The sequence below is a fragment of the Trachypithecus francoisi genome, unplaced genomic scaffold (assembly GCF_009764315.1).
Source record: "Trachypithecus francoisi isolate TF-2019V2 unplaced genomic scaffold, Tfra_2.0 Contig01579, whole genome shotgun sequence".
Classification (NCBI taxonomy): Eukaryota; Metazoa; Chordata; class Mammalia; order Primates; family Cercopithecidae; genus Trachypithecus; species Trachypithecus francoisi.
In genome coordinates this window covers 35,106,802-35,128,427 of record NW_022681442.1, presented here as the reverse complement: position 1 = coordinate 35,128,427, position 21,626 = coordinate 35,106,802, and the positions used below count along the sequence as shown (strand labels likewise).

General features: G+C 44.8%; 1 protein-coding gene across 3 annotated transcripts in view; it reads right to left on the bottom strand.

Annotated features, from left to right (window-relative positions):
* Positions 1 to 21,626, bottom strand: part of PIK3AP1 (phosphoinositide-3-kinase adaptor protein 1) — a 129,445-nt gene that overhangs the window by 38,357 nt on the left and 69,462 nt on the right. For all 3 annotated transcript variants that reach the window (XM_033187302.1, XM_033187308.1, XM_033187316.1), the window contains 4 exons: positions 21,067 to 21,209; positions 20,810 to 20,942; positions 18,218 to 18,414; positions 15,032 to 15,221 (listed from right to left, as the gene is read on the bottom strand). In XM_033187302.1, coding sequence (XP_033043193.1) covers positions 15,032 to 15,221; positions 18,218 to 18,414; positions 20,810 to 20,942; positions 21,067 to 21,209 — 663 coding nt within the window. The remainder of the gene's footprint in view (positions 1 to 15,031; positions 15,222 to 18,217; positions 18,415 to 20,809; positions 20,943 to 21,066; positions 21,210 to 21,626) is intronic.

Sequence of the window (21,626 nt, the reverse complement as noted above, 5' to 3'; positions counted from 1 at the left end):
GAAACCCTGTCTCAAAATAATAAAAAGAAAAGAAAAGAAAAATGGGAAGGAACACATATTCTACAGGTGTGTGCCCTGCTAAGAGCAGGACCCTCCTCTACCTGACCAAGACTCTGTATTGCCTTCCCTCTTCTCAATTCTTACCCCAATCTCCACTCCCACCTGCCTGACCCTGACCCCAGTTAATTTTTGAAACTCCAGTTTGAAACTCATCATTAACCCAACAATGAAGCACCAAGGAACTTACCCCCAAGGGAAGACATGCTTGGGTCAGACACCTGTAAAGATGAGGGGAGGGAGAAACTCCACAGACCTGTGATCCAGCTTTATACTGCCCAATGCTGAACCCTCTAGAAAACCATACCTGTCTCAGGCCCCAGCATCTCCAGGAACCTTCTCTAGTGTATAGCAACCTCAGGACCATTTTAATCACTAATCACCAAATCTCCCAGGCTGATAATATCAGAGTGCCAACCTCACACACACAATCTGTCAACCCTGTTGACAGAGTGGTAAAAGCCTCATGCAATGGTCCAGCTATTTTCACTAACAACGTTCAATTTGAGAGAGTTGATTTGCATATCAGAGACGTAGGTGCGAAACTGAAGGAGCTATAAAGAGAATTTAGGGAAATAAAATGTGGAAGAAAATAGTAGAAGCAAGAGCAGTCCTGGCTGGTCCTGGCATGCTCATATATATGGATGCAGGCTTCCACTCTGGGTACTATAACCCCTTTCCTAATGTGCTCATTTTGGGAGAAATTAAAGAAAGAACTTAAAAAGAGAAAAGAACAAGCCAAGTACGGTGGCTCATGCCTGTAATCCCAGCAATTTGGGAGGCCAAGGCAGGTGGATTGCTTGAGGTCAGGAGTTCGAGACCAGCCTGGCCAACATGGCGAAACCCCGTCTCTACTAAAATACAAAAATTAGCTGGGCATGGTGGCGCGTGCCTGTACTCCCAGCTACTCAGGAGGATGAGGCAGGAGAATAGCTTGAACCCGGGTGGCAGAGGTTGCAGTGAGCCGGGATTACACTACTACACTCCAGCCTGGGTGACAGAGCAAGACTCCGTCTCAAAAAACAAACAAACAAAAAAGAGAAGAACAGAAAAAAATGTGCACCCGTAATGAGACTTAAGAATATCATGACTCCTTCCACCAAGAAGGACATCATTTCTATAGCATTCTTGCCAAAAATTCATAACCTCAGCCCAATTATAGAAAACATCAGACAAATTCAAACTGAAGGGCATTATACAAAATAACTGATCAGTGCTCTTCAAAAGTATCGAGACAAGGAAAGACTGAGGAACTGTTACAAGCTGAAGGAGACTGAGAAGAAATAACTAAATGCATTATAAGATCCTAGAAAGGATCCCGGAACAGAAAAAGAATATCAGCGGCACAACTAGAGAAAAGTGAACAAGGTCTATAATTCAGTTAGAAGTATTGTGCCAATGTAATTTCTTGGCTTTGGTAATTGTACTATGGTTATGTAAGATGTTAGTATTAAGGGAGCCTGAGTGAAAGGTATGCAAGAACTCTGATGTTTTTGCAACTTTTCTCTCTAAAAGTAGTTCAAAATAAATTTTTTTTACAAAAAGGAGAGGAGGGACCACTATAGCAAAACTAAATAATCATAGCTCCTGGGGATGACCCCATGATCGTCCTTCCTGTCTGCTTACACTATCAAGCTAAGTACCTTCCAATGACACTGTGGAGCACATGTGTGTGGATGCAATGATCGAGGTGGTGCGAAATGAATCACTTGTGAAAAACAAATATTTTTACTTTATAGTCACACCTTAACTGGTGGTTAAGAGCATGATTTTGGAAGCAACAATGTAGGTGGTTAAATGTCAGCTCTGTGACTTGGTAGAGTTCTTCGGCCTCCTTGAGCCTCCCTGAGAGTGTCTCACAGGATGATGAGAAGCATGGGCATTAGGATCGAAATGCATAGGTTCCAATTGTGTTTTTCCCACTTCTGGCTGTATTGACTACACACCCACCAGTCCAACACCAACCAGTCTTTTTAGGTTCAATCAAACATTCAGACTCACAAGATGACCCTGGGACATGCTTGACACCAGTTCACTCAGAAAGATACAGGACACAAGCTAGCAGGGCAGTGACGAGAGCTGGTCTTCCTTTGAGCCAGTCCTTGCACCTGACCAGCAGCTCAGATGCAAAGAGACAAGATCCATAGCAGGCCGCGCTGGTGAAAAACCTCATGTCCTACAAGAACAATTTCTCTCATAGCAACTCCAGAGGCACAGCTTCCAGGGTCTGCATGAGAGATATGCCACAGTCAATGCCCTCAGGAAAGCCCAAAGAACGGTGTCCCTTTGAAGTATTTCTAGTTCCTGTACAGATCCTCCCAGTTCCAGATGCAATTTACCAATCAGGAGCCATTTTTATTGTAGGCAATGTTGCCTGGAAACATAGTTGACATTGGCTCTTATCAGGTTACCGGGGTAACAAAGCTAGGAAGTCAACTGAAGGTCAAAATCTTATGCAGAAAGGGAAATGATAGCTATTATATTTTCTCTTTGCCCATAATTATCTTGGGCCAAGTTTTAAAAATCCTCTCAGCTTCTCTCTCTTCTTGTCTGTAAAATGGTGATAATAATAGTATGTATCTCACAGGTTTGTCATGAGTATTAAATTAGGAGCTTGCCAACTGCTTAGCACAGTATCTAGCACACCGGAAGTGCTAACGGAATGCTAGCTACTATTATTACTATTACTATTATTTTTATTATTAAATTCTATACCCAGGCTAATGTCCTAAACAGAGAAAATTCAAAAAAGAGGATTCAATTTACACTTCTTTCAACAGGACCTTTATTTGTTTGAACCCAAGTTTTCTGTCTTCAAAGTAATGAATGCTTATGAGTTCATTGTAATATTTGAATTTCCACACATATTCTCAAATACTTCATTATTATATTTAGCCTAGTAAAAACTATGCCTACTCAATATATTTATATTTGAATATACCTAAAGCACGGGAGGAATCTTCAGACAACAAACATCAATTCTTTACAATAGAGTTATTTATGGAAATCTGACTCACAGACAAGGCTGGCCAGGTGCATTTCCTTTATCATGGCTTCTGGACACTAAGTACTGGCTTGACAGAGCCAGCAGGCTTCTTCCCTCCTTGGTGAAGGGTCTGCCACTGCGGTCCAGACCAGACTTGGAGCTCCCATGCCCATTTGCCTTACACTTCCCTGACACTTCCCTGACACCTATCACACTCTTTATTAGCGGCCCAGCAGTGAACACCAAGGGGCAATTCCTGCAGCTCTTTCACCCCTGCTGGCACCACTCCATGCCACCAGGACCATAGGGAGAGGCCAACCTTCAGGACAGAGCCTAAAGCCAGAGGATCTGAGGCATGGCTGGAAGAACATGATGGGGGCAAAGGTGCAGGGGGGAGAGACAGGGTGGTCTGCAGACACAGGGAAGACCCGAAGTCAGGAGTAAAGGCACTGACGAGGGCTAGAGCCAATTGAACAGACTGCATGCAGGGGACAAACTTAAGTCAGAGAAAGGCAGCAGCTGAAACCAGGCAATTAATAGAGACCCAGGTGCTGGCCACTGAGCAACCAGTGCAGGTCGGCATCATGATCAGAAGCATGGACTTTGATATCTTGGAGACCTGGGTTCAAGCCCTGGTTCTGACTCTTCCTAGCTCTGTGTCCTTGGGCAGTCACCTGACATGGCTAAGTTTCTATATCTCCATCTGTAAAGTGAGGATAAGTAACTGTACCTACCTCATATGATGATCATTCAGGCCAAAGGAGACAATGCTTATAAAATGCTTACTAATAGTGCCTGGCACTAAATTTTCGTTGTTACCATTATTATTATATTGAGGCAACTTAGTTGGCATATCAGTTTTCTATGGCTGCTATGACAAATTACCATTTAAAACAACATAAATTTGTTATCTTATAGTTCCGTGGCTCAGAAGTCTGAAATAGGTCTCACTGGGTCAAAGTCAAGGTTTTGTCAGGGCTGCATTCCTTTCCGGAAGCTATAAAGGAGGATCTGTCTCCTTGTCCTTTCCAAACTCTAGAGGCCACCTGCATTCCTTAGCACTAGGCCATCTTCTGCCATCTTCAAGCCCAACAATGTTGGGCAGAAAGCTTAGCTGAACTAAGTCTTCTCCTTGATGCCCTCTGTCTGGTCTGTTTTCTGACACCCTCTTCCACTTTTAAGGACCTTTTTGATTATATTGGGCTCACCAAGGTGATCCAGGATATTCTTCATATCTTGAAGTCAGCTGATTAGCAAGCTTGATGCTGTCTGCAATCTTAATTCTCCTTTGCCATGTAACTTAGCATATTTACAGATTCAGGGGAATTATTCTGCCCCCCAAGATAGGCCCAAGTATCAGGCATAGTCATTCTGCCATGAATTTCCTTCCCATACTGGGTCAGTGAAGGGAAGAGAGGACAGGAATTAGGGCACACTCAAGTGAGTCCATCATGTTTACACACAAACTAGGCAGCCTTGCTCTGACGTAGACATTATTCAGTCTCTAGATGTGCACTGCCTTAAATGAAGTTACCTAAAAATGATTTTTCCATTTATATTATAAAGAAAATGATATATATTTTTTTCTGAGACGGAGTCTTGCCCTGTCACCCAAGCTGGAGGGCAGTGGTGCGATCTTGGCTCACTGCAAGCTCTGCTTCTCGGGTTCACGCCATTCTCCTGCCTCAGCTTCCTGAGTAGCTGTGACTACAGGCACCCACCACCATGCCTGGCTAATTTTTTGTATTTCTAGATTAGAGATGGGGGTTCACCGCGTTAGCCAGGATGGTCTCGATCTCCTGACATCATGATCTGCCCGCCTCGGCCTCCCAAAGTGCTGGGATTACAGGTGTGAGCCACCGTGTCCGGACAAGAAAATGATTTTTTAAAATCTTTAGTTGAACATAAATATCTTTGTACACCAGGAACAGCAGTTACCATACACGGGCCTCCATGTCCCTATTCCATTTTCACAGCAAACATCACTAACCAATCATAGCATTCTTTCTGTCCTTCTCAACACAGCACCCAGGCACTCAATACTGGCCAACTGGGGCCAGTATTTATTAAAGGTGTGGTAGCTCATGCCTGTAATCCCAGCACTTCGGGAGGCCTAGACAGGAGGATCACCTGAGGTCAGGAGTTCAAGACTAGCCTGGCCAACACGGCAAAAACCTGTCTCTACTAAAAATACAAAAATCAGCTGAGTGTGATGGCGGGTACTTGTGATCCCAGCTACTTGGGAGGCTGAGGCAGGAGAATTGCTTGAACCCAGAAGATAGAGGTTGCAATGAGCCAAGATGCACCACAACACTCCAGCCTGGGCAACAGAGCGAGACTCCATCTCAAAAAAAAAAAAAAAGAAAAAGAAAACAAAAAAACTAGGCTGGGAGCAGTGGCTCACACCTGTAATCCCAGCACTTTGGGAGGCCGATGGGGGTGGATCATGAGGTCAGCAGTTTGAGACCAATCTGGCCAACATGGTAAAACCCCATCTCTACTAAAAATACCAAAAAAAAAAAAAAAAAAAACTTAGCCAGGCATGGTGGTGTGCACCTGTAATCTCAGCTATCGAGAGGCTGAGGCAGGAAAACTGCTTGAACCCAGGAGGTGGAGGTTGCAGTGAGCCAAGATTGCACCACTGCACTCCAGTCTGGGTGACAGAGCAAGACTCCATAAAATTTTAAAAAATAAAATGAATTATAAAAGAAAAAAATACTGGCCAACTGGCATTGGCATGTGAAATTATTTTTAAAATGCTCTTTTCCACACCTAATTAGGCACTAAGTCCTGATAGTAGCAGATAGTACCTTTGTAATACCACATTTTTTTAAAGGTATCTGGTTGTCTGGGGTTAATGAGTGATAAAACCCTCTCAGGCTCTAAATATGACAACCCCACATGTACACACAACCTGGGCATACAGTGAACTACACAGAATATTCTGTAAGTGAAGGGAGTCTGTTTCTAGACAAAGAGCATTTTGGGAGGGAAATCAGAACAAATCCCTGCATTCCTGGATGTTCAGGGTTTGTACTTCAGATCCTAAGCACTTATATTTCATGACTTGCAAATTAAAAATAAACCAAAATGGCCGGGCGCGGTGGCTCAAGCCTGTAATCCCAGCACTTTGGGAGGCCGAGACGGGGGAATCACGAGGTCAGGAGATCGAGACCATCCTGGCTAACACGGTGAAAACCCGTCTCTACTAAAAAAAAAAAACAAAAAAAACCCAAAATGCACTGAAACCTATTGGTCTGAGGAGAAAGTGCAAAGTTCTTTTATTTCAGCAAAGAAAAACAACAACAATGACAAGCAGACTCTGGGGCCACGGCTTCCTACTGGAAAAGCCAGCTATAGAGTCACACTGCACTGTATTTAAGGAGTCAGTCAGAAAGAACCCACTCCTGGAATGCAAGAAGCTTGAACAGATGAGAGAACACCCAGGCAGGCACTTAATTAAAGAATGAATCAAGGGCAATGGTGAATTCTCAAAGACACCCATATGATACTCCTCGTGGGACACAGACCACAGAGCTGCAGTGGAAACTCCATCCAGATTATATGCTGTTAATTTAACAGAAAGCCAAGTGAGTATTTAATACAGTGAAATGTCAGCTACTGAAAGACTATGCTTCTAGAAGGCTTTCAAACCCTGAAAGGAGGCCAAAAGAATTTTTTTTCCCCAGCAAGAATCTTTTGTGGCTAAAAAGAGAGCCTTAGAGCAAGGAGCATTATAGTCAAACATTTGAAGATAACCTAGAACCTAATGGGTCAGTTTGCCCCCGGGTAGAATGGTTTGACTGACCCTGCCAATAAAAAAGTCCAGCTTTTCTGTACCCTAAAGAAGTAATGGGATGGAAGAAAGAGGGAGAGGGAGAGATGGGAGAGATATGCAATCACACACACAACACACACACACACACACACACACACTCTGTGATAGTTAATTTATTTTATTTTTTGAGACAAGGTCCCGCTCTGTCACCCAGGCTAGAGTGCAAAGGCACAATCATGGCCCACTGCAGCCTCGATTTCCCAGGTGATCCTCCCACCTGAGCCTCCTAACTACAGGCATGCACCACCACGCCAGGCTAACTAAAAAAAAAAAAAAAGTTTTTTTTAAAATGGGTTTTCGCCACATTGCCCAGGCTGATCTTGAACTCCTATACTCAAGCTATCTGCTCACTTTGGCCTCCCAAAGTGCTGAGATTACAGGCATGAGCCACCATGTCTGGCCTGTGATGGTCAATTTTAGGTGTCAACTCGACTGTATTAGGGAATACCTAGAGTGAGGGTGTTTCCAGAAGAGGAGCATGTGAGTAGAAAAGATCCACCCTCAATGTAGGCGGGCATCATCTAATCAGCTCAGGGCCCTAATGGAGCAAAAACAGACAAAAGGTGAACTGGTCTCTCCCCAGGGGCTGGCATACACTGCCATGCACTCTTCTTCTCTGGGTTGGACATCAGAACTCCAGGCTCTCCACCCTTTGGACTACAGGACATACACTAGCTGCTCTCCCCTCGGGTTCTCAGGCTTTCGAGCTGAGACTGAGAGTTACACAATCAGCTTCCTGGTTCTGAGGCCTTTGGGCTACGTATTTTAGACTTCTGGGTTGACGCTGGAACGAGTTAAGACTTTTTTGGGTGGAAATGAATGAATGTATTTGGCATGTGAGAAGGACATGAATTTTGGAGGCTAGGAGTGCTGATTTGAATGTGTGCCCCAAAATTTCATGTGTTGCAAACTTAATCCCTCCATCCTCATTAATGGATTAATGTTGCTATCGTGAGAGTGGATTTGTTATCACAGGAGTAGCTTTGTTACAAAAGCAAGACCCCTCTGGCTCTCCTACTGTTGTCCTTTTGCCATGTGAATACTTTCCACAATGTTATGATGCACAAGATGCCAGAACGATGCTCTTGGACTTCACAGCCTCTAGAATTGTGAGCTAAATAAACTTATTTTCTTTACAAATTACCCAGTTCATGGTGTTCTGTTATAGCAACAGAAAACAGACTAAGACACACACACACACACACACACACACACACACACACACGAGAATAGCAGTGTAAAGTTAGAGGGCTAGTGAGTGATGGCTGACATTGGCAATGAAGAAAGGACTAAGGACAAATAGTTTAGGAGAAGCTGCAAACAAGTTCTGTGGTTTTCTTATGCAGACAAATGCCTCAATACAGTACCCCCGGCAAGCACAAAGACCTTCTGCCATGCAGGAGTGAGTCTGTGGGATGCATTTGTGGTGCTGTGCAGTAAGTCCCGTGTGGTAGCCCACCTGAACACAGCCCCACCTGCATTCTCAAAGCAGTGTCCTTTTCCTCCATAGCACTGTCACAATTTGTGGTGATATATTCAGTTATGTGGTGTTTTTGTTTAACATTCAGCTCTCTCACTAGAATGTAAGCTTTGAAAGGCAAGTTTCATGCCATCTTGTTTAATGACTCATCATCACCTAGCACAGCGTGATTTAAACACGAGAGGTTTGATAAATATTTGTTGAATGAATGAATGAACAAACTAATAAAGGAAAAACAAACGAACACATGAATATGAAGGCATTTGGGCTTTGTGAAGGAATCTGGGCATTTCCCAAGCTGAGAAAAGAGAAAGGCAATTTAGGCAGAAGGAAGAATCAAGTGCATGGGAACATGAAAGAAAAGGCAGCTTGTAGTGACCAATGGAGTTCCTGCCACCCTGAGATGTCCCACACTCGGGGACATCTGACAGATGTCTCAGTACCACCTGGAATACCGACACTATTCCACCCACAAAGTCGAGAATTACATCTTATTTTCTGGTAGCTCAAATTCAAGAAATCGTTGAACACCTGTTGTGTACAGCACTGGGATGGGCACTGTGGATGATACAAAGCTGTAAGACATGTTTACTATCGAGGCCAGGAGAGGGTAACCAGAGAAGCCTGTATATAACTAGAGCCCCAGGGGATGTGTGTGCAGTGTCCCAAGGAAAGCGTGACCTGCAAGCTGTGCAGGTTCAGAGGGGAGCAAGGTTGCTGCTGGCGATGGGGATTTTATCTTTTTAAAACATTCAATCCAGCATGCTTTCACTAAGTCCCTATGTCCCCAACATAGTTCGTGTATTTATGGAGGAGCAAAAAGCAACAGGAAGTCAGGAGGTACATTGAGCTCATCTCCCTGCTCCCCAGTGGGTTCTGTCCTTGCAGGTGAGAATTCATGCTGTGCACCCAGGCCCACGGGCCTTGAGGCATCTCTTGGCTCTACTCACCAGAATCCTCCCAAAAGGGATGGCAGGAGGATGACAGAGCCTCAGCAGTCACAGAGAGGGAGGCTCCTGAGAGAAAAGGATGCAGATAGGAAAGACAGTATGTTTCATAAGCAAACCAGTAATGTAGTCATTTTGCATACAAATCATCCTTCAGTTGGTTTCAGACCTACAGGGCTGGGCTGTGAGGTTCTTTACAGTCCCCAAGTGTGCCCCCAGCTCAGACAGAACCCAGCTTGCAGAGAGGGGCTGTAATCAGAGAGATCAGGTAAAGAAAACACTGCAGGAAATGATCTGTTACAAAGATGCCAGTTACCAAGGAGGTTGCTAAGGGAAGCTGGCAAGTTAGCTAGAGCTAAGTCAGCTCTCCACTACATAAACACTTGAGCTACAGAACCATGAGGTAGGGGTCAGGGGTTCAGAAGAAAAGTTCAGTGCAGGGGTAACATGAAGCAGAACAGTCCTCTGGGACTGATTAGTGAGTCGGCCGTTTCTAACGGCAAGATGATAACACCTTGCTCCTTTCGCTCCTTTCGCTCTGTGGAAGAAAAATGAGGCTCTCAGATATTGAAGCAAAGCTACAACCCACAAAGCAAATTACCTTGGAAACAGACTGGACAAGGGCCTCCCAGAACTGGCTCCCAAGGCCATTCTACCCAGAGCCTCAGAAAGGTGACCAGTCACTGGGCAAGCTTTTAACACAAAATTAATCACCTAGGTCCAGGGACCACCAGGACTTACCATATCATTCTCCAAGGTAAGGGCAGGGGACAAAGAACTAAGACAGAAAAAGATGAGGAGATAGTGAAAACACCCACGGACATTTGCCTTGAGTTTTATTTAATGTTTGCATAAGCTTGTCCTCAATAAAGACATTTTATCTCTTACATAATAAGGTGTGGAAGTTGATGCTTTAAATGTGTGCGGTCTTTTTTTTTTTTTTTTGAGACGGGGTCCCATTTTGTTGGCAGGCTGGAATGCAATGGTGCAGTCATGGCTCACTGCAGCCTTGAATGCCCAGGCTCAAGCCATTCTCCCACCAGAGCCTCCTGAGTAGCTGGGACCACAGGCATGTGCTACCATGCCCAGCTAATTTTTAAAAATTTTTTTGCAGAAACGAGGTCTTACTATGCTGCCCAGGCTGGTCTCAAATTCCTGGGTTCAAGCAATCCTCCCGCCTCAGCCTCCCAAAATGCTGGGATTACAGGTATGAGCCACCATGCCCGACTGATCTGTGGGGCCTTGATCAAAAAATTCTCAAGAGAATTGGGAGCAAAGTCGAAGGTTTGATAACAAAGACACGTAGTTACCACCTGGTGGCAGCATATCTAAACTAAAAACTTGTGAGTGTAATGTGTGTGCCTGTGTGTGTGTGTGTGTGTGTGTGTGTGTGTGTGTGTGTTCACCCACGCAAGCAAGTTCAGGGGAAGGAGAGATTGGAGCAGAATTGTACGATCTCATGGTCAGAACCCAACACCTCTCTCCAGCCCCATTTCAATGAACACTGGGAGCTTCCCCTATAACCTTCCAACTCAGGTGGTTTGTCTTGGATTCTCCTTGGAGAAGCAACCTCATTACCACCCCTTTCCCAAACTCACGTCAGAAAGATATGTCCCAACAAGTTAGGTGATCTCCAAAGCAGTGGTCCGGAACCGGCCTAAAGCCTGCCACCCTATAATGTTTGTCCTGTGAGCGAATCAATGAGTGAGCGAGTGAGTGAATGAACACAGCCTGATTTCCTTAATATGGTTATTTTCAGCCTCTAGGGTTACCACAGTCAATGGTGCGGCACTGATAAACGTGGCAATCTAGACATTCAGAAATAGCTCCTGTATAAGTGTCCATCTCAGGGCTGACAAATGCAGACCCCAGAGGGACAGGCCAGGAGAGCCCTATATTCCAGTGGGACAGCAGACAGATTTGCCTCCTGGGAATTCGAAGACACAGATTCCTGATCCAGTCCTCCCTTGATGGGACTTAGGTAAGTTACTAAATCTTGGAGCCTTAGTTTTCTTTCCTGCGAAACGGAGATCATCCTATGCACTAAACCCTAGGATGGTCAGGTGAGATCACGGAGATACAGGCAGTTCGTGGGCTTTGAAAGGGCTGCCAGATGTTCCAAGTTATTACTCTGCTGGCGGGTGCTGTAAATACACATTTCAGATTTAGCAGTTTGTCCTTTATCCTACTTCTTTATGAATTAAGCTACCTTGTCACCTACTGAGCCACCCTTAGGAAAATGAATTATTCCTCCCCAGGTCCAAGTTGCTGCTGCTTCTGAGCCAGGAGGTAAGTGATCATTCTCAAACTTAAACTTGACAGCCACAGGGACAGAAACACAAACCAAACCATGTCTAGAGTCAGAAAATGCAGAGTTCATTTAATCGGGGAAATGAAAAATGTGGGCCAGTCACGGTGGCTCGCGCCTGTAATCCCAGCACTTTGGTTTGGGAGGCCAAAGCAGACGGATTGCTTGAGCTCACAAGTTCAAGACCAGCCTGGGTAATATCACAAAATCCCATCTATATGAAAAATACAAAAAATTAACTGGGCATGGTGGTTCATGCCGGTAGTCCCAGTAACTCAGGAGGCTTAGGTGGGGAGGATGGCTTGAGCCAGGAGGCAGTGGTTACAGGGAGCTGGGATTGCTGGGATTGTGCCACTGCACTCTAGCCTGAGCAATAGAGCCAGAACTTGTCTCAAAAAAAAAAAAAAAAAAAAAAAAAAGGCAGGCAGGCAGGCAGGAAGGAAGGAAAAAGAAAAATGCGGTGAGTTTCCTTTTCCTATGCAAAAAGCAGCCAAATTTGACAGCCTGCCTCCCCCACTGGTAGCCTCCTTCCAGCTCCATGGCATCCAGAAGCCCCCTGGCCCGGGTGACTTTACAAGTTGCCAGTTGGCTACAAACCAGGCTAGCTCCACAGCACACTGCTGCCTTGGGAAGCCCTGGTAAACCTCACCGATCCTGCTGTGAGGGGCCCAGCAGACCAGGAATACTGGGAGAGACACCTTTGGCATTCCCTGCAGATTTCCAGTGCTGTGGTGGGAGCATGGCATGTGTTAGAATATCCAGGGAGACAACAAGTGTAAGACTCTGTCAACACTAAACTGCCAATAAAGTAGGGCTTTCTTTAATTGTCCAGTAGTGTCATAGCAAAGACACAGGGCAGAAAGGATGATGCAATCTCCAGATTCAAGTGGGTACTGGTGGTTCTCCAAGTGTTCTTTTGTGAGTGAGTGAGTCCCTATTCCACAATGGAAAGGACTGGGTCCTACCCACTTCCCCACCTGTATCTCCAACAACCAGAAGACATCAGTAACTGAAATGTACTAGACGCTCCAGAAATGCTTACTGGGTATATGGATAGGATGATGGGCAAGGCTAGGGGGCGCCAGAGGCTGCTTTGTTATCCAATATCTGGAGTTGCAGATAGGGGAAGAAAGGCTATAGAGGCTAGATGGTTTTTCCAAAAGGAACCACAACTAAAATGCGTGGTGTTGGATAACAATTTCTGCCACAGTATACAGAATATGGTCCTAATGACAGAGAAATCTGGATTCAAATCTGGGCTCTATCACTGATTGGCTGTGACACTTTGGGAATGTTCAGTCTCTCTGTGCCTCTGTTTCCCCATTTGTAAAGTGCAGGTAAGAAAAGCATCCTAGTGGGGTAGCTTTCCGACTTCAGTGAGATCAAGGGTGTGGATGGTAGTGATGGTGCTTTCTCTCCCCACATCCATGCCAAGGCACAGCGCATTTGGGAAGAGCTTCCACCAGCACTTCCAAGCCTCCCAGTTAGGTGCTGGAGGGGAGCTTTTACTGCTCTTTCCCCTAAAGGAGCACCCAATCTAACTGACAAACACCTAAACAACCACTGGACCACATCTTGCAGGTTCTGGGATCAGTGTCAAAGGCTTGCTGGCATCAGAGACTGCCTCTGGCCCTCTGACCAACCTATGCCTTCTCTCCAAGGCACCCTGTTGGCACCTGCTCTTCCATGAGTTCATGGATGGGAAAGTCAGGCCCGCCTCCCTGTGGGCCCAGGGCCCTACTGTCTTTTTTTTCAGGCTGAAGGCTTGTAATACTCAATCAAGCCCATTCCAGAAACTCCCCCATCCATAATGCTGATACCTTGGTGGATACTTCTCTTTCTTGAATCTATTAATGAAACCCATAGGGAAGGAGGGCTAAGTCTCCGGTGGTGCCTCCGCATGCTTAGCATTTGATAGCAAATGATGGTAACACATGAATAAGCCTCTTAGAGGGCCTGCTGTGTGGGTCTCCTGCTTCAACTCCAGTATGTGTGTGGAGATCACATCCACTGTTACTAGATCAGTGGTTCTCAAGGGTGGTGGCACTGCCCCCCAGGGCCGTTTGGAAAATCTATGAGGGTGTTTTGGGTGGTCACCAAGGAGATGGGATTTAGTAAAAGGGGGAAGGACCCTAGACATCCTGCCGTGTGTGGGACAGCCCTGCCCATTGAAGAGGTGTTTTATGTCCCTCGTGACTTTCAAATATTCCCCTAGACATACATGTAAGTTTTAAAAAGGACTTATGATACCTATTTATACCTTTATGTATATTTCTGCATATCTGTGTATCTGTACATGTATGTGTATATTTTTAAATTTAATGTCAGCAGATACAAGCAAAAATATAAACAAATATACCTATCATTTTATTACTAATTATTACTAATGCCATATTGGCTGGGAGTCACAAGTCACATAACTTCTTTCAACTCAGTTATACATTCCTATTTTGTTTTGAGTTTAGGTGCTGGAGGGGAACTTTTACTGCTCATTCACTTTTGTCAAAATGTATTATTTTGCATTGGAAAAAACAAGATAATAAAATATGGGCAAAGTTTGTAAACTGTTTACAAGGAAAATTATGATCCTGAAGAATATTTTGAAAATAAGTTTACTATATATTAATGCAATAAAATCAAATTACCCCTCACCCCCCAAAAAATCTGCTTATTATTTTCTGAGCCTAGAACCTAAACTGTTTCACATATAAACACATCTTATTTTTGCAAACACTTAATTTGTTAGAAATTCAATTTCTATGAAAATGGAAAGGAAATCATAAAGAGTTGTTCATCATCTAGGAAAATCCAGATGCCAGTGCCAACATTGCTCCCATCATTTGAGCCACCAAGACTGCAGACGTGTGTCAGTCAACGTTTGAAGCCGTAATGTTGACAGTGATTCTGCGTGTGTCTGCATCTGACTATTTTGTCATGACTTCTGGTGCAGGCATGTTTGAGCATGTTCTCTTCTTTAATTTCTCTTTCCTATTTCAATTAGGGCAGTATATTTGATTTCTGATAATTTTATATGTAGGTAGGTTATATAATATATAAACCTCATGTCAGAGTAGGAAAGGGGGTATTACAACATGTTTGTTATAAAAAGGACCCATGGAGTCTGAGGGCTGAGAGCCACCGATTTGGCCTCTCAGATCATGAGGCAATGACTTCATCAATTCTGACTTCCAGATATTTGCTTAAACTCTCCCAGCAGTCACAACAGAGGAAGTCTGGAGAAGAATTCTGCTTGTCATAGCCATGACTGCAGCCCTAGCTTTGTGTAAAACAGGACTTTCATCTCTCTGGAGTGAAGTGAGGGTAAGTAGGGACTGCCCCACGCCGTCGTCAACTGGAATGAGAAAAGCTGTTTCTCAGCAGAAAGGTGGAAGCAGAACTGGGTCGTGCTACTTACAGAGGTCTTCAGTGGCAGCTGGGACGAAGGCAGCCATGGACTCATAGAGATCCTCGTCACAGCCGGGGTTGAGCGAGCATTTCATGAGCAGGTCTGTGGAAAGGTGGGCCATGGACTCGTACACAGCGTCAGCCTCCTCCCCTTGCATCAGTTCCTCTTTAATGTGACTCTTGAGCATGTCCACCGTTTCCTGAAAGAGATGAGGCCCACGGCGCACTGAGGCAGCCTGGCTTTCTGGGTGGAACTTGGCCCCCAAAGGCACTTGTGGCCAGCAAAGTAAAGGTTCCCATGAGTCAGGATTGCAATTGGTTGTATGTATTTGTATTTTCCCGCCTGACTGAATGCTCCTTGAGGCCAGGCTTCCCACCTTTTTTTGGTTTCTTTTATGTTTTTGTTTTAATCTTCGTATCTTCCTACAACACTAAGCACAGAGTTAGGCACTCAGGAGATACTCACTAAATGTCCACTGACCAGAGGATACAAATTAAAAATTACTTTCCCATGGCCAGGTGTGGTGGCTCACACCTGTAATCCCAGGACTTTAGGAGGCCAAGGTGAGTGGATCACCTGAGGTAAGGAGTTCAAGACCAGCCTGGCCAAAATGGCAAAACCTCGTCTCTACTAAAAATACAAAAATTAGCCGGGCATGGTGGAGCATGCTTGGAATCCCAGCTACTCAGGAGGCCGAGGCATGAGAATTGCTTGAATCCAGGAGGCGGAGGTTGCAGTGAGCCAAGATCGCACCAGTGCACTCCAGCCTGGGCAATAGAGCAAGACTCTGTCTAAAAAATAATAATAATTAAAAAAAAAACTTTCCCGTGAGCACCTTTTAAATGTCAGGTGCGATGCTAGGTATTTGTCTATACCCTATCTCCTGTAATCCATTCCACTACTGCTAGAGAAAGGTATAATATTCCCTAGTTTACAGACCAGAAAAACAAAGCTCACAAAAATCTAGTGTCTTACTCAAGGGCTTGCAATCCTGATCTTTGATCTTTCTTCTACACCCTAGTGGTTCCTCCAAAGGGAAAAAAATGACACAAGAAGGTGTGACCTTTCCTGACTAGCCATGCAGAAATTCAAATGAGCTGAACAGGAATGCAGCTAAGGTGTTCTCACATTGTGTGCAGTCAGAGGTGACTCCACAGCTTGGCACACTAGCCCCTGTTCCTTTTGCAGGCTCCTCCAAACTGTCAGGAACCCTGACTGTTTCCAGGGGTTCTGGCCTCAATTTTATGTCCTGTGTGCCCAAAAGGAGAGATGATCTTGGATAAAGTGTCCTGACATCAGAAAGGTTCTCCCCCACCTCCCACTGCCATCCTGCCTCCATGTGATTGTGAAGCTAGAGAGGTGACTTCCCTGAAACCTCTGCACAACTTTTCCTGGTAAGCACCTTTGGTGTTTCACAATCTTTATTTCAGCATCAACCCACAAAAATCCTCATTTTCATCACCACTACCCTAAGATAACTAATATTTTATTGACACTTCGTTAGTTTCCTCACAAGACCCAATAAACCAGATGACAGCTGTGAGATGTTGGAGATTCAAGATCTGGCCTTTGGTTTTGATGTGGTGAAAAAAGGAAATGGGACAGTTCTAAGAGGCCATAAGCAACACAAAGGGACAGTCTTTTGATCAGAATGCTGAAGCTGCATCGGTTGAAGGTGACCATAGGAAGAAAGCAAAGATGTTATGACCTAGATTAACTTCAGCACCAACTGAAAGTGCATCTTTCAACATGCCAGTTAAATACAACAGGGTAACAAGCCCTGGCTTTAGTATCAAACTAGGTGCAAATCCTATCTCTGCCCTGAATGGTTTGTGGCCCTAAGCACAATGACTTTGCCTTTCTAAGCCGTTTTCCTCTTTTGTAAAGTATTGGCTCTCAATACTGTCAACTTCAAAGGATTGTGGTGGGGATTAAATGAGATAATACATTTTTCAAATCAAATACATTCAATAAATACTACTTACTAATATGAACACAGTAGGTTATTAATAAAAACTATTGGCATGGAAATGAAATGCTACATTTGGTACATTTGTGACTTTAAGAAAAAGCTGAGTAAGTACACCCAGACTGAGAGCACCTTTTAGCCTTATTTGTGTCAGTGATGCCCAAAAAAAGGACTCACATCATTTTATTCAAAACACTTATACACCTGTAAACACTGGGAAGTCCCCTCTGTGTGCCTCCGTGAATCACTGTCTTGTAGATTTTCCAGCACAGAGCAGAGAGTTAAGTTTCTGGGGAGATGTCAGGCTCCCTCCTATCTGGAAGCTGACAGCAAGACTGGGCTGTGTTTATTGCTCCCTGTGAGGTCACAGCCCCATGCGAGAGGCTGAGCTATTCTCAGGTACCCTCTGGGAGTCTGTGAAGAAGGAGGAAAATCACAAAGGACTGGGATCAGGAAGAGCAGCTGCTTCCCAGGCATCAGAGGCCATACTGGGGCATGGAATAAGAGGTAGACATGGGGTGCGATCAGCCTCAAAGAAGGACCCAGAAGTCAGTGTTCGAGCAGGAGCTGAGGGCCCCAAACCAGATGATCAGATAAACTGGGTGTGCCTGCCTGTCTTAAGATGGGACCCAGGCAGGGGGTTAGAAAGAGAAAGCAAGGCTGTCAGCAGGAGGTGGGCCTCAGAGTTGCTGCCCTGATGCTTTCCAGATGCATAGCTTTATTGTGGTCTCTGCTAAAGAAGAAACCAAGCCTAACACAGTTCACCGGGCCCTGAAGGTGGGCAAGGCAGCCGGGAGCATCCCACCAAGGTGCCCTGGAGGCAGGTGGGGAGATATCAGTCTCTACTTTCAGCAGGTTCACTCTATAAAGGTTTCTGTAAATTCTTTGAGGGTGAACCTCAGTGCTTAATAGAAATGATTCCATTTTACCTTCAAAAGAACTCTATGACTCGAACTATGATTAGCTTCCTCCTGCATATTAGGAAACTGAGAGAGGATACGTGACTTACCCAACGTCACAAGGCTAACAAGGGTTGGTACAGGAATTTGGACCCAGGTCCATGTGACTCCAGACTTCATTTCTTAAGCCCACACATACTACCCACAGCCAGAAGAGGCACATGAGGACATGCTAGAGATAAAATCTGTTCGTATTTTGGGTGAAAGGGTAGCCATACTATCACAGGGTGCATTTCCAATCCTGGGCCCCTCCTGCCTTGACCTTACCACATACTCGTCGATGAACTGCCGCAGGTCCCTGAAGCCATGTTTCTCAGCGATGGTGTTGGGGTAGTGGCCATGCTTGTTGGCCACGCTGTATGCCTGCAGGGCTCCTGGGCAGGTGAGCAACAAGGCAGTGAGGTTCTTCAGTCCATACTTCGCAGCAAAATGCAACAGGGTGGGCAGCTCTTCATCCCTCTGATCTGAAAATTATCAAGGAAAACTTGATTGACAGATCAAAATAAAAGCACAGGGTGCCCTTGTTCATGGAGATGAAGCTGCCAAGACTAGCATGGCAACAGTAGGCACTCAGCCATTACTTATTGATTTTCTGACCTAACATCTAACAGCTTCCTTCAGGACACCACTGAAGATCATGTCCTCAGATGCAGAGGAAATAATTTTTTTTTTTTTTTTTTGAGATGGAGTCTCGCTCTGTCACCCAGGCTGGACTGCAGTGGCATGATCTTGGCTCACTGCAACCTCTGCCTCCCAAGTTCAAGTGATTCTCTCGCTTCAGCCTCTCAAGTAGCTGGGATTACAGACGTGCATCACGCCCAGCTAATTTTTGTATTTTGAGTAGAGATGGGGTTTCACCACCTTGTCCAGGCTGGTCTCATACTCCTGACCTCAAGTGATCCACCTGCCTCAGCCTCCCAAAGTGCTGGGATTACAGGCATGAGCCACCACACCCAGCCATAACATTTTAATTAATTAGCAAATCTAATAATGAATATCCTACCATCTTCTCTAACAGGACTGGAAAATCCTGACAAAAAGTACCAATGCAAAATGTGCTGGGTTTTTTTAAAGGCTTAGCTAGCAGCCACAAAGTACAATAGGAATCATGTTTTGAACTTCTCTGCAAAGTTCAGAGCATGTATTTTTTAAAGCTATTGTTTCGTGCTGATTAAAAGAAAGAAGTTCATCCTCTTAGCCCTTATTCCTAATTTCATGATAAGTACACCAAGTAATCCTGGGTATGTTCCTTAGACTTTCCGCAGCCTTTAGTTCTCAACCAGAAAATACTTCCAGACTATCTCAAAAGGACCTGGGAGGATTCGTAAGATAGTATTCAGCAGGGTTCTTATTTAGGAGAGATTTGAACGTTGGTCTTAATGCACACAAGCCCCGCCAGGATATCAGTTCACTCTCTAATTGGTGGAAAGCAAAGTACTCCAGAGAGGTGCTGGGTCCCCACGGACCCCTCCACCCACTGACATCTGAATATAGCAAGTTAAACTCAACTAAGAAAATGAACATGTCTGTGTTTGCGGAGCTGGGGACAAATCTCATTTTTTCATAAACGTTTATTTTTAAGCCCAACAACTTTATAGATATATATTTATATACAAATGTATATTTTTTAACATGACAAACCTAGCCTTCTATTTCAAATATGATCCTTGGAATGAAGGGTCTGAAAGTATTCCTAGGATCCAGGATTGTCAGGTTATGAAATACTTCCTCCTAAGCCCCAAGCTTAATAGAGAATAGTCACATCTACAAAAGTGCTGTAAGAACATTCCATAGTAGGAAAACGGGGAGAGGCAATATGAAAGAGAATCCCCCAGGAGAAGGCCTTGAAGGTCATGTAACCTCATCCTTATGGTTCTCTTAGACTGTAGAAGGATGGACCGTAGGCAGAAGGTAACCAGAGACTTGGATCTCATTTGTGTAGTGCAACCACGGCATGAAGGAACAGTGGTGTCCATCAAAACACCACAATAGGCATCCTGTCACACCAAGCACCATCCCTGTGCAAGGGGTGTGACTCTCCCAGCTCCCAGCATGTCACACGTGCACAAGACGCTGCTTCTCCCCCATTAAACCAGTACTTGTTTAGAGCCTACAAAGAGCCAGCCGCCCAGGAACAGTTCCAGCTCTCACTGAGCGGACAACCTAGCAAAGAAGACAGACACAGCTGAGGAGTGCTAGGTCAATGGCAAACGACGTGCTGGTGGTCGGGGGGCGCTAAAGCAGGTGAATGGAACCTATTGGAGGTTTGGAGAAGGCCTTCTGGGGAAGTGCTACCTAAGCTGCTACACGGAAGTGAGAGAAGTTAGCCAGGTAAACAGCAACCAAGGCAGGGAGGAAGGACTGTCTTTCCATGAGTCTAAGTGGCACAAGACAGGTGAAAAAAGCTCATACCTCCTGCAGATCAAAGCATAGAAAAGACAAGAGGGAGTGTGGAGAGAGATGAGCGCCTGTTTATAGGTTAAGCAGTTCGGATTTTATCTAGAAGGCAAAAGGGAACCTCCCCTGACAGTACTTAGCTTATCTGTTCCTCACACTATCCCTATGAGGAATAATCACAACAAGCTCCATTAGCTTACGCCAAACTGATTTTAAATCACTCAATTCCTACTCCTCCATAAGCCACCACATGCGTTTTGAGAAGGGGGTAAAGTATTCAGATTTGCAATTTAGAAGAATGAGGCTACCCAGTCAAGAATGAGTCCTTACCACAGGATAGGTTATAGAGAAGGGACCCAGAAGAGTTATAGCAGAAGGTAAAAGCATATGTTGATGGGATGCTAAAACCAGCAGGCTGAAATCAGCCCACGTTGGTTTCCTGAGGTTTGACTGTCGACTTACTTGTCATCATATCTTCTTCTTCCAGCTGGTTGATTCCAAAGAGGTGCAGTCCGCTTGCAGGGATATTGTTCTTCAGGGATTCGGTTAGCAGTTTATCAAGGGTCTCTGTGTTGTAGGGCACAATTTTAAAGGCCTGAATACAAAAGTGAAGATGGTCAGATCTGAAATCCAGCTCTCTTCCATCCCACAGATTCAAGACTGATAAGCCATGAGCAGAAATTACATGCCCAGAAAGCTCAGGCTTGCAATATCCTTACCTGACACATGAATTCTACAGGATTCGCAGCATTGGACAATAAATTCCCAATTTCTTCCATGTCAGTATAATAGCTGATAACGGTTTCACACACCACTAAGTCTCCAGAATATATCTTCAGAGAAACGTTCCCAGATGAAAGGTCTGAACAGAAGAAGAGACGCTATCAAAATTCCCAGGAAAAACAAGCATCCAGGGAAAAGTGGCTGTGGATATACAAACTCCATCTAAGCAGTGAGGACACTGATTGGGGGCTGGAAGAAAGATCTTGGAGGTGAGCTGGGGCGGGAGTGAGGGAAAGGGTGGAGGTAGCAGGTGAGTAAACCAGCACATGGCAGGGCTCTGGGCCATAGCAATTTATCCTCATTGGGTTTGCAACTTAATTTTCAAAAATTTTCATCTTTTTACTCACTACTGTAGGCCCAGTGCCTCAATGCACAGGAAGAAAATTCGGGTTTAAGGCACTTTACACAAAGGCCAGTGGTCACAGAAGGAGGGAAAAAATCATGGGAGGTGAAACTGTGTTTCTGCCACATTGGGGCCGCTGAATTAGCTCACTGC